The 23,679-nt window shown below is 41.0% G+C and overlaps 1 protein-coding gene across 1 annotated transcript; it reads left to right on the top strand.

Moving 5' to 3' along the window:
• Window positions 1–451: 451 nt before the first annotated feature.
• On the top strand, window positions 452–18,655 carry LOC109899207 (death-associated protein 1). Its single transcript, XM_020494259.1, has 4 exons — window positions 452–707; window positions 4,964–5,066; window positions 12,232–12,274; window positions 17,650–18,655. Exons 1-4 carry the CDS (start codon window positions 653–655, stop codon window positions 17,767–17,769), a joined length of 321 nt encoding a protein of 106 aa, XP_020349848.1. The 5' UTR covers window positions 452–652; the 3' UTR covers window positions 17,770–18,655.
• The last annotated feature ends 5,024 nt before the right edge of the window (window positions 18,656–23,679 follow it).

Raw genomic sequence — 23,679 nt, 5'->3', positions numbered from 1 at the left:
AAGAGACTTACCCAGAAAGACTCCCAGGTGTAATCGTTGCCAAAGGTGCTTCTAAAAAGTATTGACTCATGGGTGTGAATACTTATGTTAATTAGATATTTCTGTATTTATTTATTTTTAATACATTTTCTAAAATTCCTAAAAACATTTTTTAACTTTGTCATTATGGGGTATTGTGTGTAGATGGATGAGAGAAAACAAATATTGAATCAATTTTGAATTCAAGCTATAACACAACAAAATGTGCAGTAAATCAGTGGGCATGAATACTTTCTGAAGGCACTGTATGTTGTTAATGTTATGACTTAAATCTACTTGGTTCTATAAAAAAAGGACACAAGGAAAGCAGTAACCTCCTTGCCTTTTGATTGATTGGGAGAGACAGAGGGAGATGCCTGCTTTTACAGTATCTATCCATGGGAAATTCTTTATTCTGGCACCAGCCGCATCCCGTACCACCCTCTCGACGTCAGACTAAACTTGGCTTTCCTATTTGTCTGATATTTTCACTGTCGTCATCACGCACAGTTGCCAAACAAGAAGCCACGTTGACGAACTGGACTGAAGTCGACTGCTGCTGTTTACCCCAGAAAAGAAAAGGAATAGCTATTTAAACGAGTGTTTTCACGCTTCCGACAGACATTAGTTAGATATGTCTTCGCCGCCGAAGGAGAAAATCGAGACCAAAGGAGGACACCTCCCGGCTGGTATTGAACCTTATGTTGCTTTTTTACAGCACAAGCAACATCGCTTTTTGTATTCACGGTTCAGCTGACGTATCACGGCATATGCATTAGGCCTATGTCAATAGTTGCATTTGACAACGTTAGTTAGTCTACTTGAAATGTATGTATATCTAACGTGTGTAGGCTAACATGTGCTGCTGTTGAACAATATCGTATAGTTTAGCAATTAAATCAGTTATTTTGTTCCTGTCGTTAGGGCTATTTCCCGGATGACGTGCCATATTGTAACGTTAGCTAAACGCTTGATCCACACTACGCCTATCGAATACGACTTAATCTTGCAAGACAATTTGATAAACGTTACCAATGCTAGATTGCCATTAAATCTATATATTTGATTATAGCTTAGTATCGTGGAAGCTACCTTTTTAAAAAGTCTGTGGGGTATCTGATAACACCTAAGGAGTACGTGGACAGAAAGTAGGGCACGATAGTATGCCATAATTACCAGAAGACACTGACCCCTCCCATTACGCATGTTTACACTGGGCTGCACTGGGGTCAGTACGCAATTACGAGTCACATTAACACCGTGGAGCGGTGCAAGATATGGGTCGAAAAACATACCTCAATGCAGGAATGGGAATAGCCCTTGATCATGACTCTCGGTTACATTACACAGGAGTCATTGGACAAAGGTGTCTTCTATAGGCGGGAGTTTTATTAAGAGCCGTGATTCTCTGAACATTAACACGGGTACGGTTTTGGAAGCATAAGTACCTTATCTTTTCAAAAAACAAAGGGTAAAGTGATACACCTTTTTTTTATAGGGTTAGGATTCCCACATGGTCACATTTCCATGTTACTGCGCTTGTTTACAGTAAACATACGGAAGACAGACGACCTGTGTGAATGAGGAAGACTCTGGACTACCTGTACTAATTAGCTATCTGCGTTTCTGAACGTCTGTGCTGTGTGTAAATGGAAGACAGACGCAACACAGCTCTTGAGTGGCGCAGCGGTCTAAGGCACTACATCTCAGTGCAAGAGGCGTCACTACAGAACCTGGTTCGATCCCGGGCTGTATCACAACCGGCCGTGATCGGGAGTCCCATAGGGCGGCGCACAATTGGCCCAGCGTCACCTGGGTTTGGCTGGAATAGGCCGTCATTGTAAAATAAAAATGTATTCTTAACCGACTTGCCTAGTTAAATCAAATAAAAATGTGTTGTCACTGAAAAATACTGTTTACTGTTAAAACCAGTTAAATCAGTGTACAGTAAGTGTGTATTTTGTTTGTGAAATTATTTTGATGGGATATGTTTCTAGAACCGTACTGCAATTGAGAATCAATTCACGTTTAGATGGAGTATTTGGGTTCGATTCTGAAGGGGGACCAGTACGAAAACTGTAGGCCTATGCACTCACTACTGTAAAGGCGTCCATATGCTTCCCAGCCGAAACTGTTCGTAAGAGTTTGTGCATATATTATGACAACAGTTTGACCTTTTGAACTTCGGCAAGGTTTTTTTGGGGGGTTGTTCGGTATCTGAGGTCTACGCCCCTTCGTCGGGATTCTTCAATACATTTATTGTTTTCTATTTATTTAACTCTTATTTTACCAGGTAAGTTGACTGAGAAAACATTTTCATTTTCAGTGATGACCCGAGTCTTTATTGTCATTCAATGAGAGAGAACTCACTTTCATGCAATTTTTGTCTTTGTGAAATCCTGCACCAAACATCTTAGTTGGATGTAACATTGAGTCACTAAGATCTTCCCTACAGATTTACCGAGTTATCTTTAGATTAATTCAGACAATTTTGAGGAAGTATATGCCGGCTACAGTGTCTCAAAATGGACAAACAGTACTATTGCTGCTTTTTCTAATTTTTCAAACAAAGGTCTTTTGAGGGATTATGTGAGCACACTGGTTTAGGCGGCAGAGAACTGAAGCATGCTGATGTCTTAAATCGCTCTGGATTAGAGCGTCAGCTAAATGTAAAAAAATATACATATATGTATTTCCGCATGATATGAGTGCAATCACTGTCTTCATTCTGGATCACAAGCTATCTACTGTATGTCCTTTATATTAATTACACAGACTGGCCTGTCGCCCAGTTAGGCTGATTATATTACACAGACTGGCCTGTCGCCCAGTTAGGCTGATTATATTACACAGACTGGCCTGTCACCCAGTTAGGCTATCTGATTATATTACACAGACTGGCCTGTCGCCCAGTTAGGCTATCTGATTATATTACACAGACTGGCCTGTCGCCCAGTTAGGCTATCTGATTATATTACACAGACTGGCCTGTCACCCAGTTAGGCTATCTGATTATATTACACAGACTGGCCTGTCACCCAGTTAGGCTATCTGATTATATTACACAGACTGGCCTGTCACCCAGTTAGGCTATCTGATTATATTACACAGACTGGCCTGTCACCCAGTTAGGCTATCTGATTATATTACACAGACTGGCCTGTCGCCCAGTTAGGCTATCTGATTATATTACACAGACTGGCCTGTCGCCCAGTTAGGCTATCTGATTATATTACACAGACTGGCCTGTCGCCCAGTTAGGCTATCTGATTATATTACACAGACTGGCCTGTCACCCAGTTAGGCTATCTGATTATATTACACAGACTGGCCTGTCACCCAGTTAGGCTATCTGATTATATTACACAGACTGGCCTGTCACCCAGTTAGGCTATCTGATTATATTACACAGACTGGCCTGTCGCCCAGTTAGGCTATCTGATTATATTACACAGACTGGCCTGTCGCCCAGTTAGGCTGATTATATTACACAGACTGGCCTGTCGCCCAGTTAGGCTATCTGATTATATTACACAGACTGGCCTGTCGCCCAGTTAGGCTATCTGATTATATTACACAGACTGGCCTGTCACCCAGTTAGGCTATCTGATTATATTACACAGACTGGCCTGTCGCCCAGTTAGGCTGATTATATTACACAGACTGGCCTGTCACCCAGTTAGGCTATCTGATTATATTACACAGACTGGCCTGTCGCCCAGTTAGGCTGATTATATTACACAGACTGGCCTGTCACCCAGTTAGGCTATCTGATTATATTACACAGACTGGCCTGTCGCCCAGTTAGGCTGATTATATTACACAGACTGGCCTGTCGCCCAGTTAGGCTGATTATATTACACAGACTGGCCTGTCGCCCAGTTAGGCTGATTATATTACACAGACTGGCCTGTCGCCCAGTTAGGCTGATTATATTACACAGACTGGCCTGTCACCCAGTTAGGCTATCTGATTATATTACACAGACTGGCCTGTCGCCCAGTTAGGCTATCTGATTATATTACACAGACTGGCCTGTCGCCCAGTTAGGCTATCTGATTATATTACACAGACTGGCCTGTCGCCCAGTTAGGCTATCTGATTATATTACACAGACTGGCCTGTCGCCCAGTTAGGCTATCTGATTATATTACACAGACTGGCCTGTCGCCCAGTTAGGCTATCTGATTATATTACACAGACTGGCCTGTCGCCCAGTTAGGCTGATTATATTACACAGACTGGCCTGTCGCCCAGTTAGGCTGATTATATTACACAGACTGGCCTGTCACCCAGTTAGGCTATCTGATTATATTACACAGACTGGCCTGTCGCCCAGTTAGGCTATCTGATTATCTGTCTGTCTGGTTTTATTTAACTGCTTTTGTGAAGGACATTTTCATTTTGCCTGAGCCTTTTATCTACTCTCTTACCCTAATGCAGCGCTTCCCAAACTCAGTCCTGGGGACGGTTTTGTCTAGAAGGGATACAGCTTTCGTCAAAATGGACTTTTCATAGCAGGTGTAGGATAATTTACGCAGCAGGTTAGGAAAATTAACGTTTTGAGTTGATGCATTGATTATTTGAAACAGCTGTGCAGTGCTAGGACAAAACACTACATGTGCACCCTTTGGGGTCCCCAGGACCGAGTTTGGGAAAGGTATCTGCTATCCGGGGTCCTTGGGACGTCCCTACCCGAAACCCTTACCTAACCCGTAACTTAACCATTTTAAATGTCATCTTCAATGGGGGTAGGGATGTCCCAAGGGTCCCGGATAGCATGGACCTTTTGGGGGACGCTGTCCTAATGTGTGTCAACGTGCATGTGGTGCGTGTTTGTTAATATGTAACAGTTTGTGTTTTAATGTGCATGTTTGTTTGTTAATGTGTAACTGTCCTAGTGTGTAGCTAATTGCGTGTGTCTGTGTGTGTGTGTGTGTGACAGTAAAGGCAGGGGGGATGAGGATAGTGCAGAAGCACCAGGGAGCAGCTCCACCTGAGACCCCTCCCATCAAAGACGAGGACGAGGACTTTGTGGAGGAACCTAGGTAACACACACACTAAGCTTTGACCTGTGGCCTCTGAACAGCATGCCAGAATACTGTTGCTTTTTAAAATTATCAATATACACACACAGAGTCCTAATGTTTCATTTTTAGAACTGGTGAGAACATTCTACAAACAAGCCAATCACCCTCTAATTCACCAAATAACCCGTGATTGGCCGGTAGCTGTACTAGAGTAGAAAACAACCAGGTCTGATTCTATGTGTTCAACAAGGTGAGGGCCACCTTGTTTTACTTAGATGGTTGTTATGGCCTACTGTTTAGTGATTATTCTGAACGTGTCTGAGGCTTCATTCATGTGGTGTCTGAGGCTTCATTCATGTGGTGTCTGAGGCTTCATTCATGTGGTGTCTGAGGCTTCATTCATGTTGGGTAAAAGAATGGTGCTTTATACCCCTGCTAAGTTCCTCTCTGCGTCTCCACTCTTGAGCAATGTCTGTTTATACAGGTGAAATATTCCCACCACACTACCTGTGTGTGTGTTTCTTTGTGCATACGTGCACGTGTCTGTTGAGTGTACTCTGCAAAGACAACCGAACGGTTCAACAACCAGTTGAGTTCTATGGAATCATTCAAACTCAGCTAGTCTAGTATTTATTAGGATCCCCATAAGTTCCTGTCAAGACAGCTTACTACTCTTCCTGGGGTCCAAACAGGAACAACACAACAAGTCTGCATCATTAATACAACCATACATCACACAATACATTGTGCGCTATACAAGTGTATACTGCTCCACCAATACAAGTGTACGCTATAACATTTATAATATTACAACAATATAATGTTAGTGTGTGCTGATGTCCTTAAGAGCAAACAAGATATGTCGTTAGGTCTGTAAAAGTAAAGAGGGCAAGAGGTTTAGAGTATTGGAATACACCCGGCAGGGTGTGCCCTCGACTGAGCCTGTCTAGAGAAGACTTCCCTATTCGGGAGTGTAGTAGTCACATGATTTCTCTTGACTCTGCAGTGGTCTGACCGACAACAAACTGTCTTCAATGGAACATGTATACAGTATGTACTGTAATTTATTTACATTTCTATAGTACTCTGGAGGAACTTTTCTCAGAGATATATATATATATATACACACATACACAGTTAGTCGGAAGTTTACATACGCTTAGGTTGTAGTCATTAACTTGTTTTTCAACCATGCTACAAATTTCTTGTTAACAAACTATAGTTTTGGCAAGTTGGTCAGGACATCTACTTTGCGCATGACACAAGTACATTTTCCAACAATTGTTAACAGACAGATTATTTCACCTACAGTGAATTATATCACAATTGCAGTGGGTCAGAAGTTTAAATATTATGTTGACTTTGCCTTTAAACAGCTTGGAAAATTCCAGAAAATTATTTCATGGCTTTAAAAGCTTCTGATGGGCTAATTGACATCATTTGAGTCAATTGGAGGTGTACCTGTGGATGTATTTCAAGGCCTACCTTCAAACTCTGTGCTTCTTTGCTTGACATCATGGGAAAATCTAAAGAAATCAGCCAAGACCTTAGAAAAAAATTGTGGACCTCCACAAGTCTGGTTCATCCTTGGGAACCATTTCCAAACGCCTGAAGGTACCACGTTCATCTGTACAAACAATAGTGTGCAAGTATAAACACCATGGGACCACGCAGCCGTCATACCGCTCAGGAAGGAGACTCGTTCTGTCTCCTAGAGGTGAACGTACATCGGTGTGAAAAGTGCAACTCAATCCGAGAACAACAGCAAAGGACCTTGTGAAGATGCTGGAGGAAACGGGTACAAAAGTATCTATATCCACAGTAAAACGAGTCCAATATCGACATAACCTGAAAGACCGCCCAGCAAGGAAGAGGACTGTTCCAAAACTGCCATAAAAAAGCCAGACTACGGTTTGCAACAAAGATCGTACTTTTTAGAGAAATGTCCTCTGGTCTGATGACCATCATTATGTTTGGAAAAAGGGTGAAAAAGGGTGAGGCTTGCAAGCCGAAGAACACCATCCCAACCGTGAAGCACGGGGGTGGCAGCATCATATTGTGGGAGTGCTTTGCTGCAGGGGGGACTGGTGCACTTCACAAAATAGATGGCATCATGAGAGAGGAATATTGTGTGGATATATTGAAGCAACATCTCAAGACATTAGTCAGGTAGTTAAAGCTTGGTCGCAAATGGGTCTTCCAAAGGGACAATGACCCCAAGCATACTTCTAAAGTTGTGGCAAAATGGCTTAAGGACAACCAAGTCAAGGTATTGGAGTAGCCATCACAAAGCCCTGACCTCAATCCTATAAATTTGTGGGCATAACTGAAAAAGCGTTTTCGAGCAAGTTGAGCATCAGCATTTGTGAGTTCGATTTACAGGCTCAAAATGGCCTGAAACAAAGACCTTCTGAAACTCGTCAGTCTATTCTTTTTCTGAGGAAAAAACTGAAGATCACATAGAACGCTGTGTTCTACTCCCTTCGCAGAACAGCGCATATTGGCTCTAACCAGAATAGAAAGAGGAGTGGGAGGCCCCAGTGCACAACTGAGCAAGAGGACAAGTACATTGGAGTGTCTAGTTTGAGAAGCATATGCCTCACAAGGCCTCAACTGGCACCTTCATTAAATAGTACCCGCAAAACACCAGTCTCAACGTCAACAAAACAAAACAAGGACATTTCTAAGTGACCCCAAACCTTTGAACGTGTGTGTGTGTGTGCGTGTGTGGTGGTAGAGCAGGAGATTGGTTGCTGCTTGATAGCTGAACCACAGAGAGAGGCTTACCTTCCATCCTGGCCTAAAGAGGGAGGCTGCCATAATGGCTCCGAGTTCTCTCTGGAGAGATCAGAGGCGGCTGTGAATCTGCCCGTGTGAAATGCAGTAGGAATCCCCACTGATGCATGGCTCCGGGTTCACTCTGGAGATATCAGAGGCGGCTGTGAATCTGCCCGTGTGAAATGCAGTAGAAATCCCCACTGATGCATACAACTTGGCTCTTGCCCTAGTTCTGGCTCAAGCTGTCGCTCATTAAAGAACTAGTTTAGAGTGTGTGCATGTGTGTGTCCACCTGCTCTCGACAGTGGGCAGGTGGGTTCTGTGTAGATGTGGAGCCGAGTGGCCAAGGGAACGCCTGTCACATACAATTTAGACCTCTAAGATGGATGGGAGGAGAGAGAGAGAGAGATGGACAGACTGAGAGGGGGGTTAGAGAGGCTTGGTTCGCTCTCCCAGTCCAAGTAAATCTTGAACTGTTGAAGCCAGTACAGTCAACAGAGCGTTTTCACCATGGTCAACTCTGCTCTGCCACACACACTTCCTGGTCTTCTGGGACCTGTTGCACCAGTTGGGAGTAAAAAAAAAAAAAAAAAGTTGGCCTTAAATGATTGGTCAAATGTTTTGCACAACCAAATATATGACTTCATCGTTCATTAGATTTAATGATTCATAATGACGTTTGGTATGCTGCGCCTGTTACTAAGCTGTTGCCATTCTTGTGGCCAAATTTACACTGTTTGTAAAGTGCTCTCTGCCCATAGAGTATACACTGCCTGTGAAGTACACACTTCACACATCATTTTGTAAAGCTCACCACATACGTTTTCTTAACCAACTGGATGAATCAATAAATGATTACTGTGAGAATGACTATCAATGAGTGACCAGAATACTCAAATAAAGTAGGCTAATGCCATTGAAGGCATGTATCAAATCTTTACTTACTGCAACTCCTAAAGTCATCCGTTTTTTAAAATTATGTTAAATCATTTCCCAGCGTGTGGTCAGCTATAATTTCATCGCTGTTTTTGATTGGGCCAGCACCATTACGCTGATTTGATACAAGCACGGGGACTCGTCTCAATAACTCAATGGCAGATCTCCATTTTTGAGGTGAATGCTCATGATGATCTGGTCTACTCAGGAGTTTTTTTTTTATTGAACCTTTTATTTAACTAGGCGAGACGGTTAAGAACAAATTCTTATTTACAATGCCCGCCAGGCAAAAGGCCTCCTACGGGGGCTGGGATTCAAAATAAAAATGACACTACATGGCCAAAGTATATGTGGATTTGGCTATTTCAGCCACACTCGTTGCTGATATGTATAAAATTGAGCACAAAGCCATGCAATCTCCATAGACAAACATTGGCAGTAGAGTGGCCCACACTGAAGAGCTCAGTGCCTTTCACCGTGGCACCGTCATAGGATGCCACCTTTCCAACAAGTCAGTTCGTCAAATTGCTTCCCAGGTCAACTGTAAGTGCTGTTATTGTGAAGTGGAAACGTCTAGGAGCATCAACGGCTCAGCCACGAAGTGGTAGGCCACACAAGCTCACAGAACGGGACTGCCGAGTGCTGAAGCGTGTTGCGCGTAAAGACGCCTGTCCTCGGTTGCATCACTCACTACCGAGTTCCAAACTGCCTCTGGAAGCAACGTCGGCATGAGTATTGTTCCTCGGGAGATTCATGAAATGGGTTTGAATTGGAATGCGACTACGAGCCAGGCCTAATCGTCTAACATCAGTGTACGACCTCACTAATGCTCTTGTGGCTAAATGGAAGCAAGTCCCCACAGCAATGTTCCAACATCTAGAGGAAGGCCAGGAGAGTGGAGGCTGTCATGGCAGAAAAGGGGGACCAACTCCATATTCAATACCCATGATTTTGGAATGAGATGTTCGTCGACCAGTTGTCCACATACATTAAAAGTATGTGGTTGTTCCACCTAGCTATGTTAAGATGATATGTGGTGGTTCCACCTAGCTATGTTAAGATGATATGTGGTTGTTCCACCTAGCTATGTTAAGATGATATGTGGTGGTTCCACCTAGCTATGTTAAGATGATATGTGGTTGTTCCACCTAGCTATGTTAAGATGATATTTGGTGGTTCCACCTAGCTATGTTAAGATGATATGTGGTTGTTCCACCTAGCTATGTTAAGATGATATGTGGTTGTTCCACCTAGCTATGTTAAGATGATATGTGGTTGTTCCACCTAGCTATGTTAAGATGATATGTGGTTGTTCCACCTAGCTATGTTAAGATGATATGTGCTTGTTCCACCTAGCTATGTTAAGATGATATGTGGTTGTTCCACCTAGCTATGTTAAGATGATATGTGGTTGTTCCACCTAGCTATGTTAAGATGATATGTGTTTGTTCCACCTAGCTATGTTAAGATGATATGTGGTTGTTCCACCTAGCTATGTTAAGATGATATGTGGTTGTTCCACCTAGCTATGTTAAGATGATATGTGGTTGTTCCACCTAGCTATGTTAAGATGAATGCACTAACTGTAAGCACCAAATGTACTTAATAAATTGTGAAAATCAGCACAGAAGCGATAATGGCATTATAATGAATGTGTCAAAATGACCGCAGTCAATTGTCTGCTAGTGCTTAATGGTGCATCTTCACACAATGTCATCTGTTGGAGCATGTCACATAAACAACGAAAGCTGGTGAGGGCGTTTTTGTTGTTGCTTGAGATGTAGAGCCTGCTCTCTGCGATGACGTGCTGAAAATCGTCCCGTGGCATTGTCACCGGCTTGTTCTATCTAAATGGTGCCGGCCCTTCCTCTCTCCTGTCTCAGTTTTATCTGGTGGTTGTGTGGTCGCTTTCTCGCTTTTTTGGCACTCTGAGGTTAAGGCTCAGGCTGAGGAGGTTAAGGCTCAGGCTGAGGAGGTTAAGGCTCAGGCTGAGGAGGTTAAGGCTCAGGCTGAGGAGGTTAAGGCTCAGGCTGAGGAGGTTAAGGCTCAGGCTGAGGAGGTTAAGGCTCAGGCTGAGGAGGTTAAGGCTCAGGCTGAGGAGGTTAAGGCTCAGGCTGAGGAGGTTAAGGCTCAGGCTGAGGAGGTTAAGGCTCAGGCTGAGGAGGTTAAGGCTCAGGCTGAGGAGGTTAAGGCTCAGGCTGAGGAGGTGTAGGTTAAGGCTCCAATGGTTAAGGCTCAGGCTGAGGAGTGGAGAAGGAGGGGCAATGGGGGGGGAAAACGTTTTTAAAAATGACATGCCCTCCTTAAACTGGTTATAACTTCAGTTCTGTTGTGATGTTAAGATTCTATCACTGACAGTGTGTTACATAGACTTATTTAAGAAAAGTCTAGGACTGAGGGGAGGCATGACTTTAAAAATGGCAGAGTAAAAACAATGCATTTTAATTTTGTAAAGTGGTTTCCTTGCATCAAACACAACAACATGTAACATAAAGCAGGTACAGTCTCAGTGGTCACAGTAAACGAGCACTGGAAGTTGCACAGTTTGTGCTCATCCGAACTGGAAGTGGAGGGAACAATGGAACTGGAGCCTGTGAAACCACTTCCTCTTTTGGAAGTTAACATGACGACACTCCATCTTAAATCCTCCTTCACATTTCTGGATTGGTTGAACAGTGCAGAAGTTTTTCTTATTATTTGTGTTATTTTTGGGGGTCAAGACCAGTATGTAGGGGATGTAGTTTTAGGATCTTTAAAAATAAAAATAAACATGCTACGTTAGGTTAGTCAGTCGTTAACTTCTTGACAAGGTCGCGGGTGTTGTACCATGGATGCTAGCTACAATATGTAGACTACCTTAATTGTGTATGCTACTTTATGTAGCCCTGTCCGAACTTCCAGAGGTAGTTGCTGAAGACAGCATTTTACTTCCTGTAATAGTTCTGCTGTTAAACTAGACCAGACTCGTTTCCCATGTCAAGGTCTATGTCCACCTCGGAATAATCCCGCTTACTCGCTCTCATTCCTTCCCTCTCAACTCAACCTTTTTCCTCTCTCTCCCTGCTCCAAAGGTGTGTTCTCACCCCTCCTTCCTGTCTGCTGTTTGAGTTGCAGTGTAGATCCAGACCAGGATTAATGTTAGTCATTTAGCAGGTTGGCAGGCAGGTCCACAGCACCACAGCTGAGCTCAGGGCTCGTTTTTCTCTCTCTCTGGTCTCTCCCTCTGGAGTCATACTAGGCCAGGATGTTCCTTTCCTTATAACACACTCGCTGTTCAATGGGATCAAACAGAAGCGATTTCTGTTCCTGTCTTTGTAACATCCTGAAAAAGAAAGTCGATGGTCAGTGGTTTTGATATTGACACTGACATTTCATCTCAACAAAATGTTATTTTGTCCCGTCAGAGTATTGACATGGAGATAGTCAGTCTGTTTTTATAATCTGTCTCTCTGTCTGTCTCTCTGTCTAGCCCACCAAAGCCCACTGTGGTCGTTTCAGGAGTGGTTACAAAGGTAAGTGGTCACACACACACACCTACCTTAGCCCACCCCTTTCCACATACACCATACTGACCCCCCCTAGCTAAGCTCACCTCCCTGTGGTTCCTACTTACCATCTGTACCTTTTTAATCCTCTATCTGTCTGTGTTATTACACCTGCAGGCTGCGACAGGCTCTTTAGCTCTCTGGCTCTAACCCCAGTCGTTCCATGTATCCCTCAACACGCCTGCAGGCTGCGACAGGGTCTTTACCTCTCTGGCTCTAACCCCAGTCGTTCCATGTATCCCCCAACATGCCTGCAGGCTCTTTACCTCTCCGGCTCTCCCCCAGTTTGGCCATGTATCCTCCAACACGCCTGCAGGCTGCTACAGGCCTTAAATAAAGCCTGGTGAACCAGGGGGCAGCTGTTCAGATGACTATATTCTCCCACTGAGATGACCGTGGAGAGAGGAGCTACATCTCCCTGATAAAGGCTAGCCTTACTGCCTCAGTTCTATCTGAGGTTTGGTGAACTAGGGGTTAACACTGTCTAAATTCCACTCAATTATATTGCATTCCTATGGAGAGAGATCTTTCTCTCAAACCCTGACTTTCTCTCTTCCTGCTTTACTGTCTTTCTGGTTGGCAACGATTTCAATTCTGTATCATTAAAGTGTAAATATGTAACTTTTTGGGCGACCCGAACAAATACACATAGAAGTGTGAGTTATAGATCTTGTCATTCTCATTGAAAGCAAGCCTAAGAAGCGGTAGATCTGTTCTATGTGCGCTATTTCTATTTTTGCTGTACTTTTGTCTTTTACTTCCGGTTTTGTACACCAGCTTCAAACAGCTGAAACAACAATATTTTTGCTTTAGGAAACTATATTTCACAGCGGTTTAGATGGCATAATGAATCGCTACACTCTACTGAACAGAAATATGAACGCAACATGTAAAGTGTTGGTCCCATGTTTCATGAGCTGAAATAAAATATCCCAGAACTTTTCCATAAACACAAAAAGCTTATTTTCTCTGAAATGTTGTGCCCAAATTTGTTTGCTTCCCTGTTTAGTGAGCATTTCTCCTTTGCAAAGATAATCCATCCACCTGACAGGTGTGGCATATCAAGAAGATACTCAAACGGCATGATCATTACACAGGTGCACCTTGTGCTGGGGACAATAAAAGGCCACACTAAAATGTGCAGTTTTGTCACACAACACAATGCCACAGATGTCTCAAGTTTGTGCAATTGGCATGCTGACTGTAGAAATGTCCACCAGAGCTGTTGCCAAATAATTGAATGTTAATTTCTCTACCATAAGCTGCCTCAAATGACATTTTAGAGAATTTGGCAGTATGTCCAACTGACCTCACAACCGCAGATCACGTATAACCACGCCAGCCCAGGACCTCCATTTCCGTCTTTTGATACCAGCCACCCGGACAGCTGAAACTGAAGAATTATTGCACAAACAGTCAGAAACCATCTCAGGGAAGCTCGTCGTCCTCACCAGGGCCTTGACCTGAATGCAGTTGGGCGTCATAATTGACTTCAGTGGGGAAATGCTCACCTTGTGCTCTTCACGGATGAATCGCGGTTTTAACTGTACCGGGCAGCTGGCAGACAGCTTGGATAACGTCGTGGGGGCGAGTGGTCTAATGATGTCAACGTTGTAAATGGTGTGGTGTGCTCCATGCTGGAGTTTGTGTTATGGTATGGGCAGGTATAAGCTTTACACAATTCCTGGAAGTCCCAGTTCTTCCATGGCCTGCAAAATCACCAGACATGTCCTGCATACTCACCAGACGTCACCCTTTGAGTATGTTTGGGATGTTCTGAATCGGTTCACAACAGTGGTATGTTCCGGTTCCCTCCAATATCCAGCAACTTCGCACAGCCATTGTAGGTAACATTACCTCCGCCACACTCATCCTCAACACAGGTGGTGTGTGCTTAGTCCTGCAGCCCCATCCACATCGATGGGGTTGCAGTGAAGTGGGTCAGGAGCTCCAAGTTCCTCAGTGTCCACATCATTAAGGACTTAAAATGGTCCACACACGCGCCTCTTCCCCCTCAGGAGGTTGAAAAGATTTGGCACTACAGGGTGTTGCGGACAGACCAGTACATGGGGCTGAGCTCTCTGCCAATCCAGGACCTCTATCAGGTGGTGTGAAACGGAGGCCTGGAAAATCTTAAGACTCAAGCCACCCAGGCCATAAACTCTTCTCACTGCTTCCGCACGGTACCGGTGCTTCAAGTCTTACACCAACAGGCTCCTAAACAGCTTCTGTTCCCAAGCCGAATAGCTAACTGAATAGCTAACTGAATAGCTAACTGAATAGCTAACTGAATAGCTAACTGAATAGCTAACTGAATAGCTAACTGAATAGCTAGATGGACTATCTGAGTTGACCCTTGTATTTAATTTTTCTCTATGTACACTGACACTCCAACACACACACAATATGCACATACAATGCCTTCAGAAAGTATTCCTACCCCTCGACTTTTTCAAAATGTGTTACAGCCTGAATTTAAAAGGGATTCAATTGAGATTGTGTTCACTGGCCTACACACTACTCATAATACTCCATGTCAAAGTGGAATGATATTTTTTACAAATTAAAAAGCTGAAATGTCTCGAGTCAAAGTATTCAACCCCTTTGCTTAACAAAGTCACTAAGTTACATGGACTCAATCTGTGTACAATAATAGCGTTTCACATGATTTATGAGTGACAAGCTCCTCGCTGTACTCTACACATACAATTACACATGGCCAAAATGATGTGTACACTCCTTCAAATGTGTGGATTAGGCTATTTCAGCAAAACCTGTTGCTGACAGGTGTATAAAATCGAGCACACAGCCATGCGATCTCCATAGATAAATATGGGCAGTAGAATGGACTTACTGAAGAGCTCAGTGACTTCCAACGTGGCACCATCATAGGATACTACTTTTTTCCAACAAGTCAGTTTGTTGAATTTCTGCCCTTCTAGAGCTGCCCCGGTCAACTAAGTGCTGCTGTTGTGAAGTGGAAACGCCTAGGAGCAACAACGGCTCAGCTGCGAAGTGAACGGGACCGCCGAGTGCTGAAGCGCGTAGAGCATAAAAATTAAGCCTAAGATCAGCATGCACAATGCCAAGTGTCGGCTGGAGTGGTGTAAAGTTCACCGCCATTGGATCCTAGAGCAGTGATGGAGTGATGGATCACTCTTCACAATCTGGTACTCCGACGGCCGAATCTGGGTTTGGCGGATGCCAGGAGAACGCTACCTGTCTGAATGCATAGTGCCAACTGTAAAGTCTGGTGGAGGAGGAATAATGGTCTGAGGCTGTTTTTCATGGTTCCGGCCCCTTAGTTCCAGTGAAGGGAAATCTTAACACTACAGGATACAATGACATTCTAGAAGATTCTGTGCTTCCACCTTTGTGGCAACAGTTTGGGGAAGGCCCTTTTTTTTGTTTCAGCATAATGCCCCAGTGCACAAAGCGAAGACCATACAGAAATGGTTTGAGAAATGGTTTGTCGATCGGTGTGGGAGAACTTGACTGGCTTGCACAGAGCCCTAATCTCAACTCGATTGAACACCTTTGGGATGAATTGGAACGCCGACTGTGAGCCAAGCCTAATCGCCCAACATCAGTGCCCAACCTCACTAAGGCTCTTGAAGCTGAATGGAAGTGGAGGCTGTTATAGCAGCAATGTTGCAACATCTAGTGGAAAGCCTTCCCAGCAGAGTGGAGGCAGTTATAGCAGCAAAGGGGGGACCAACTCTATATTAATGCCCATGATTTTGGAATGAGATGTTTGAACATAATACTTTTGACCATGTACAATTATCTGTAAGGTCTGTCAGTCGCGCAGTGATTTCCAAACACAGATTCAACCGCACAGGTCAGGGAGGTTTTCCAATGTTTTGCAAAGAAGGGCACCGATTGGTAGATGGGTAAAAAATAATACTTTAATCTTGAAGTTATTAATTACATTTTGGATGGGGTATAAATACATCCAGTCACTACAAAGATACAAACGTCCTTCCTAACTCTGTTGCCGGAGAGGAAGGAAACCACTCAGCGATTTTACCATGAAGCCAATGGTGATTTTAAAACAGTCCGAGTTTAATGGCTGTGATAGGAGAAAATTGAGGATGAATCAACATTGTAGTTACTCCACAATACAAACCTTAATGAAAGGTAGCCTGTACAGAATAAAAAAAATGTAAAACATGCATCCTGTTTGCGATAAGGCACTAACGTAACACTGCAAAAAATATCCTGAATACAAAGCGTTATGTTTGGAGAAAATCCAACACTACACTGAGTGCCACTTCATATTTTCAGGCATGGTGGTGGCTGCATCATGTTATGGGTATGCTTGTCATTGGCAAGGTCTATGGAGTTTTTTTGGGGGGCTAAAAATAAATGGAATAAAGCTAAGCACAGGCAAAATCCTAGAGGAAAACCTGGTTCAGTCTGCTTTCCAACAGACAATGGGAAACAAATGCACTTTTCAGCAGGACAGTAACTTAAAACACTAGGCCGAATACACACTGGAGTTGCTTACCAAGATGATATTGAATGCTCCTGAGTTTTTAAATAAGAAAATGTATCCAATGCTTTGGCCACAAACAAATATAGGATGAGTCAACAACATTATTTGGGTATGAGTTAACAGAATATGGACTTTTTAAAAGTGAGCTTTTCACTGGACATTTACTTTGACTTTCCGGGAATGAAACACAACATAGACCATCAACACAGATTTCCCTATAGAGTTTAGACGACATACTAGTTTGTTTTTATCTTACCAGCTCCATTTGAGTATAAGGGGGTTAAGAGTGATAAGATGCCCAGATATAGGCCTCCTAACCTGGGTAACGAGGTCTGTCACCTCCCTGTGGCTTCTAGATCTAATACATCAGCTGTCGGAATTGTTTTCAGTAGGAGTTATGGTCATAAACTGCAATCGTTATCTGACCAAAAAGAGATGGCCTTCATGAACATTATAAAACACAGACATGGCACATTAAACACTGCAGTTGTGTGTGTGTGTGTTCTCTATCGCCTCAGATATTCTGACTTCACTACTGTAACAACACAACTCTTATCTATAGCCTTGTTTACACCTGCAGTTTTTGAAGTGACTCAAATAAAAATGCATATCTGATTCGTATCTGTTTTTTTTTACCTATACATACAAGTGATAGAAACTACATGGAGGAGCATTAAGGCCAGTGTCACGTAAACAGCATCTATAGGGCTCTGAATAAATGGTCTGGAATCAGATTGTGGTAAAAAAAAATATATAATGCATTTCAAAGAATTCTGAGACACTGTGTAAGTGCCTGTATTCTGTAACACAGCTGTACTAAGTGTCTGTGTGGTTCTGTTCCCAGGGTGATAAGGACTTCACTCCTGCAGCAGCCCAGGTAGCTCACCAGAAGCCCCAGCCATCTATCACCAAGATGCCCCAGAACCAGCACCTCACTCAGCACATTCACCAGCCCCGCAAGTGAGGCTACCACCAAGCTTACCCTCCCTCCACTAACTCTGCTACAACTGGCCTCGCAAGTAATCACCAGAAACGCATATCTACGATCAGTTTTGTGTTTACCCCGTCCAATGCTTAAGTAAAGATTTGAGGAAGGGAAGCTGATCCTAGATCTGTGCCTAAGAGAAAGCCAACGCAATGTGATCAATGGACCACAGCAGCCTACCGACCAACCCAACAACCAATCATAAGCCAGAGATGAGCTCAAGCTCCTGCCTTCCCGCCACAACTGTCCTCACAGACCATAGTAGCCAGAAAGCAGCTTCTTAAGCCTGCAACCCACCAATTATGTGCCAGAAAGCAAAGTGAAAGAAACGGTGTGGAACCACAAACCGAAATCAACCAATCAAAGAACTACAGAAACCCAATCAAGCATGCACCCAATCTTCAAAAGTGCTCAGGTTACCAGGGTAACCCTTGTTAAGCATTCCATATGATTCCATTTCCTCTTTTTTTCTCAACTTTCTATGAACTAAGAACCTGTCATCATAGAAAATGATAGAGGCCTCTCGTTGCCTAAAGGCAGCCTTTGAATGGGCAGCGAAATGAAGGCCTTCCACCATTTTAATGTAGTCAATCGAGTGGGACATCCAACTTCATTGGCTGATCCATTCCGGTGACCCTGTTGGAGTCATGTCCACAGATACAAGAGTCTCTGTGGTTGTCATAGACCACAAACACACACCATCCCGTTTATGCCAGGTGTTGTTCATGTCAACTATAATTTCAGACTTTATTTTATCAAGAAGGATTTTTAGTTTATAAAGTGTAAAAAAATAAAATAAATCCTTAGTCTGTGAATGGACTTAGGTGTGGTTGTCATAATAAATAAAGATTTAACTTTAAAATCATTGTTTTGTCTTCAATGTTACTGGGTAATTATGTCATTTTGTATTGTCCATGAACAAACGTGTATTAAACTTAGTGACCTGTATATACAGTACCAGTCAAAAGTTTGGACACACCTATTCATTCAAGAGTTTTTCTTTATTTTTACTATTTTCTATATTGTAGAATAATAGTGAAGACATCAATACTATGAAATAATACACATGGAATAATGTAATTATACATAGTGTTAAATCAATATTCTTCAAAGTACCCACCCTTTGCCTTGACAGCTTTGCACAGTCTTGACATTCTCTCAACCAGCTTCATGAGGTAATCACCTGGAATGCTTTCCCAACATTCTTAAAGGAGCTCCCACATAGGTTGAGGACTTTTTGGCTGCTTTTCCTTCACTTGTGGTCCAACTCATCCCAAATCTCAATTGGATTGAGGTCGGGTGATTATGGAGGCCAGGTCATCTGATGCAGCACTCCATCACTCTCCTTGGTAAAAAAAATAGCCCTTACACAGCCTGGCGGTGTGTTTTGGGTCATTGTCCTGTTGAAAAACAAATGACAAATAAGCGCAAACCAGACTGTATGGCGTATCGTTGCAGAATGCTATGGTAGCCATGCTGGTTAAGTAAATAAATCAGACTGTCACCAGCAAAGCACCCCTACACCATCACACCACCACCTCCATGCTTCACGGTGGGAACCACACATGCAGAGATCATCCGTTCACCTACTCTGCATCTCACAAAGACACTGCGGTTGGATCCACAAATCTCAAATTTGGACCAAAGAACAGATTTCCACCGGCCTAATGGTCCATTGCTCGTGTTTCTTGGCCCAAGCAAGTCTCTTCTTCTCATGGGTGTCCTTTAGTAGCGGTTTCTTTGCAGCAATGTGACCATGAAGGCCTGATTCATGCAGTCTTCTCTGAACAGTTGATGCTGAGATGTGTCTGTAACTTGAACTCTGTGAAGCATTTATTTGGGCTGCAATTTCTGAGGCTGGTAACTCTAATGAACTTATCCTCTGCAGCGGAGTTAACTCTGGGTCTTCCTTTCCTGTGGCGGTCCTCATGAGAGCCAGTGTCATTATTGCGCTTGATGGTTCTTGCGACTGCACTTGAAGAAAATTTCAAATTTCTTAATTTTCCAGATTGACTGACCTTCATGTCTTAATGTAATGATGGGCTGTCATTTCTCTTTGCTTATTTGAGCTGTTCTTGCCATAATATGGATTTAGTCCTATTTGGTAGAAGGCCATCTTCTGTATGCCACCCTACCTTGTCACAACACAACTGATTGGCTGAAATGCATTAAGAAGGAAAGAAAATCCAGAAATTAACTTTTAACAAGGTACACCTTTTAATTGGAATGCATTCCAGGTGACTACCTAATGAAGCTGGTTAAGAGTGTCCAAAGCTGTCATCAAGGCAAAGGGTGGCTATTTCAAAGAATCTGAAATATAAAATATATTTTGATTTAACACTTTTTTTGGTTACTTCATGATTCCATATGTGTTATTTCATAGTTTTGATGTCTTCACTATTATTCTACAATGTCATAAATAGTACAAAATAAAGGAAACCACTTGTGTAGGTGTGTCCAAACTTTTGACTGAACTTTACTTGATTATAAACTACACACACACACACACATCTACATAATATTAAACTCTACACAACATCTACATAATATTATACTCTACACACCATCATCTTATACTACACACCATCATATTATACTACACACCATAATATTTTACTCTACACACCATCATCTTATACTACACACCATCATATTATACTACACATATTATACTACACATATTATACTACACACAATATTATACTACACACCATCATATTATACTACACACTATAATATTATACTGCACAACATAATATTATACTCTACACACCATCTACACACCAGAATATTATACTACACACCATAATATTATACTACACACCATCATATTATACTACACACCATCATCTTATACTACACACCATCATCTTATACTACACACCATAATATTATACTCTACACACCATAATATTATACTCTACACACCATAATATACTACACACTATAATATTATACTACACACCATCATCTTATACTACACACCATCATATTATACTACACACCATAATATTATACTCTACACACCATAATATTATACTACACACCATAATATTATACTACACACCATAATATTATACTACACACCATATTATACTACACACCATATTATACTACACACCATAATATTATACTACACACCATAATATTATACTACACGCCATAATATTATACTCTACACACCATAATATTATACTCTACACACCATCTACACACCAGAATATTATACTCTACACACCATCTACACACCATAATATTATACTCTACACACCATAATATTATACTCTACACACCATCTACACACCATAATATTATACTACACACCATAATGTTATACTCTACTCACCATAATATTAAACTACACACCATAATATTAAACTACACACCATAATATTAAACTACACACCATAATATTATACTACACACCATAATATTAAACTACACACTATAATATACTACACACCATAATATACTACACACCATAATATTATACTCTACACACCATAATATTAAACTACACACCATAATATTAAACTACACACCATAATATTAAACTACACACCATAATATTATACTCTACACACCATAATATACTACACACTATAATATTATACTACACACCATCATCTTATACTACACACCATAATATTATACTACACACCATAATATTATACTACACGCCATAATATTATACTCTACACACCATAATATTATACTCTACACACCATCTACACACCAGAATATTATACTCTACACACCATAATATTATACTCTACACACCATAATATTATACTCTACACACCATCTACACACCAGAATATTATACTACACACCATAATATTATACTCTACACGCCATAATATTATACTCTACACACCATAATATTATACTCTACACACCATCTACACACCAGAATATTATACTCTACACACCATAATATTATACTCTACACACCATCTACACACCATAATATTATACTCTACACACCATAATATTATACTCTACACACCATCTACACACCATAATATTATACTACACACCATAATATTATACTCTACACACCATAATATTAAACTACACACCATAATATTATACTACACACCATAATATTAAACTACACACTATAATATACTACACACCATAATATACTACACACCATAATATTATACTCTACACACCATAATATTAAACTACACACCATAATATTAAACTACACACCATAATATTAAACTACACACCATAATATTATACTCTACACACCATAATATACTACACACTATAATATTATACTACACACCATCATCTTATACTACACACCATAATATTATACTACACACCATAATATTATACTACACGCCATAATATTATACTCTACACACCATAATATTATACTCTACACACCATCTACACACCAGAATATTATACTCTACACACCATAATATTATACTCTACACACCATAATATTATACTCTACACACCATCTACACACCAGAATATTATACTACACACCATAATATTATACTCTACACGCCATAATATTATACTCTACACACCATAATATTATACTCTACACACCATCCACACACCAGAATATTATACTCTACACACCATAATATTATACTCTACACACCATCTACACACCATAATATTATACTCTACACACCATAATATTATACTCTACACACCATCTACACACCATAATATTATACTACACACCATAATATTATACTCTACACACCATAATATTAAACTACACACCATAATATTAAACTACACACCATAATATTATACTACACACCATAATATACTACACACCATAATATACTACACACCATAATATTATACTCTACACACCATAATATTAAACTACACACCATAATATTAAACTACACACCATAATATTAAACTACACACCATAATATTATACTCTACACACCATAATATACTACACACTATAATATTATACTACACACCATCATCTTATACTACACACCATAATATTATACTACACACCATAATATTATACTACACGCCATAATATTATACTCTACACACCATAATATTATACTCTACACACCATCTACACACCAGAATATTATACTCTACACACCATAATATTATACTCTACACACCATAATATTATACTCTACACGCCATCTACACACCAGAATATTATACTACACACCATAATATTATACTCTACACGCCATAATATTATACTCTACACACCATAATATTATACTCTACACACCATCTACACACCAGAATATTATACTCTACACACCATAATATTATACTCTACACACCATCTACACACCATAATATTATACTCTACACACCATAATATTATACTCTACACACCATCGACACACCATAATATTATACTACACACCATAATATTATACTCTACACACCATAATATTAAACTACACACCATAATATTAAACTACACACCATAATATTAAACTACACACCATAATATTATACTGCACACCATATTATACTCTACACACCATAATATTATACTCTACACACCATCTACACACCATAATATTAAACTACACACCATAATATTATACTCTACACACCATAATATTAAACTACAACACCATCTACACACCATAATATTAAACTACACACCATAATATTATACTACACACCATAATATTAAACTACACACCATAATATTATACTCTACACACCATAATATTAAACTACACACCATCTACACACCATAATATTAAACTACACACCATAATATTATACTACACACCATAATATTAAACTACACACCATAATATTAAACTACACACCATAATATTATACTCTACACCCCATAATATTATACTACACACCATCTACACACCATAATATTAAACTACACACCAT

This window comes from Oncorhynchus kisutch, linkage group LG11, assembly GCF_002021735.2.
Source record: "Oncorhynchus kisutch isolate 150728-3 linkage group LG11, Okis_V2, whole genome shotgun sequence".
Classification (NCBI taxonomy): Eukaryota; Metazoa; Chordata; class Actinopteri; order Salmoniformes; family Salmonidae; genus Oncorhynchus; species Oncorhynchus kisutch.
The sequence above is the reverse complement of the archived record's forward strand: the minus strand, read 5'-3'. Positions and strand labels throughout refer to the sequence as shown.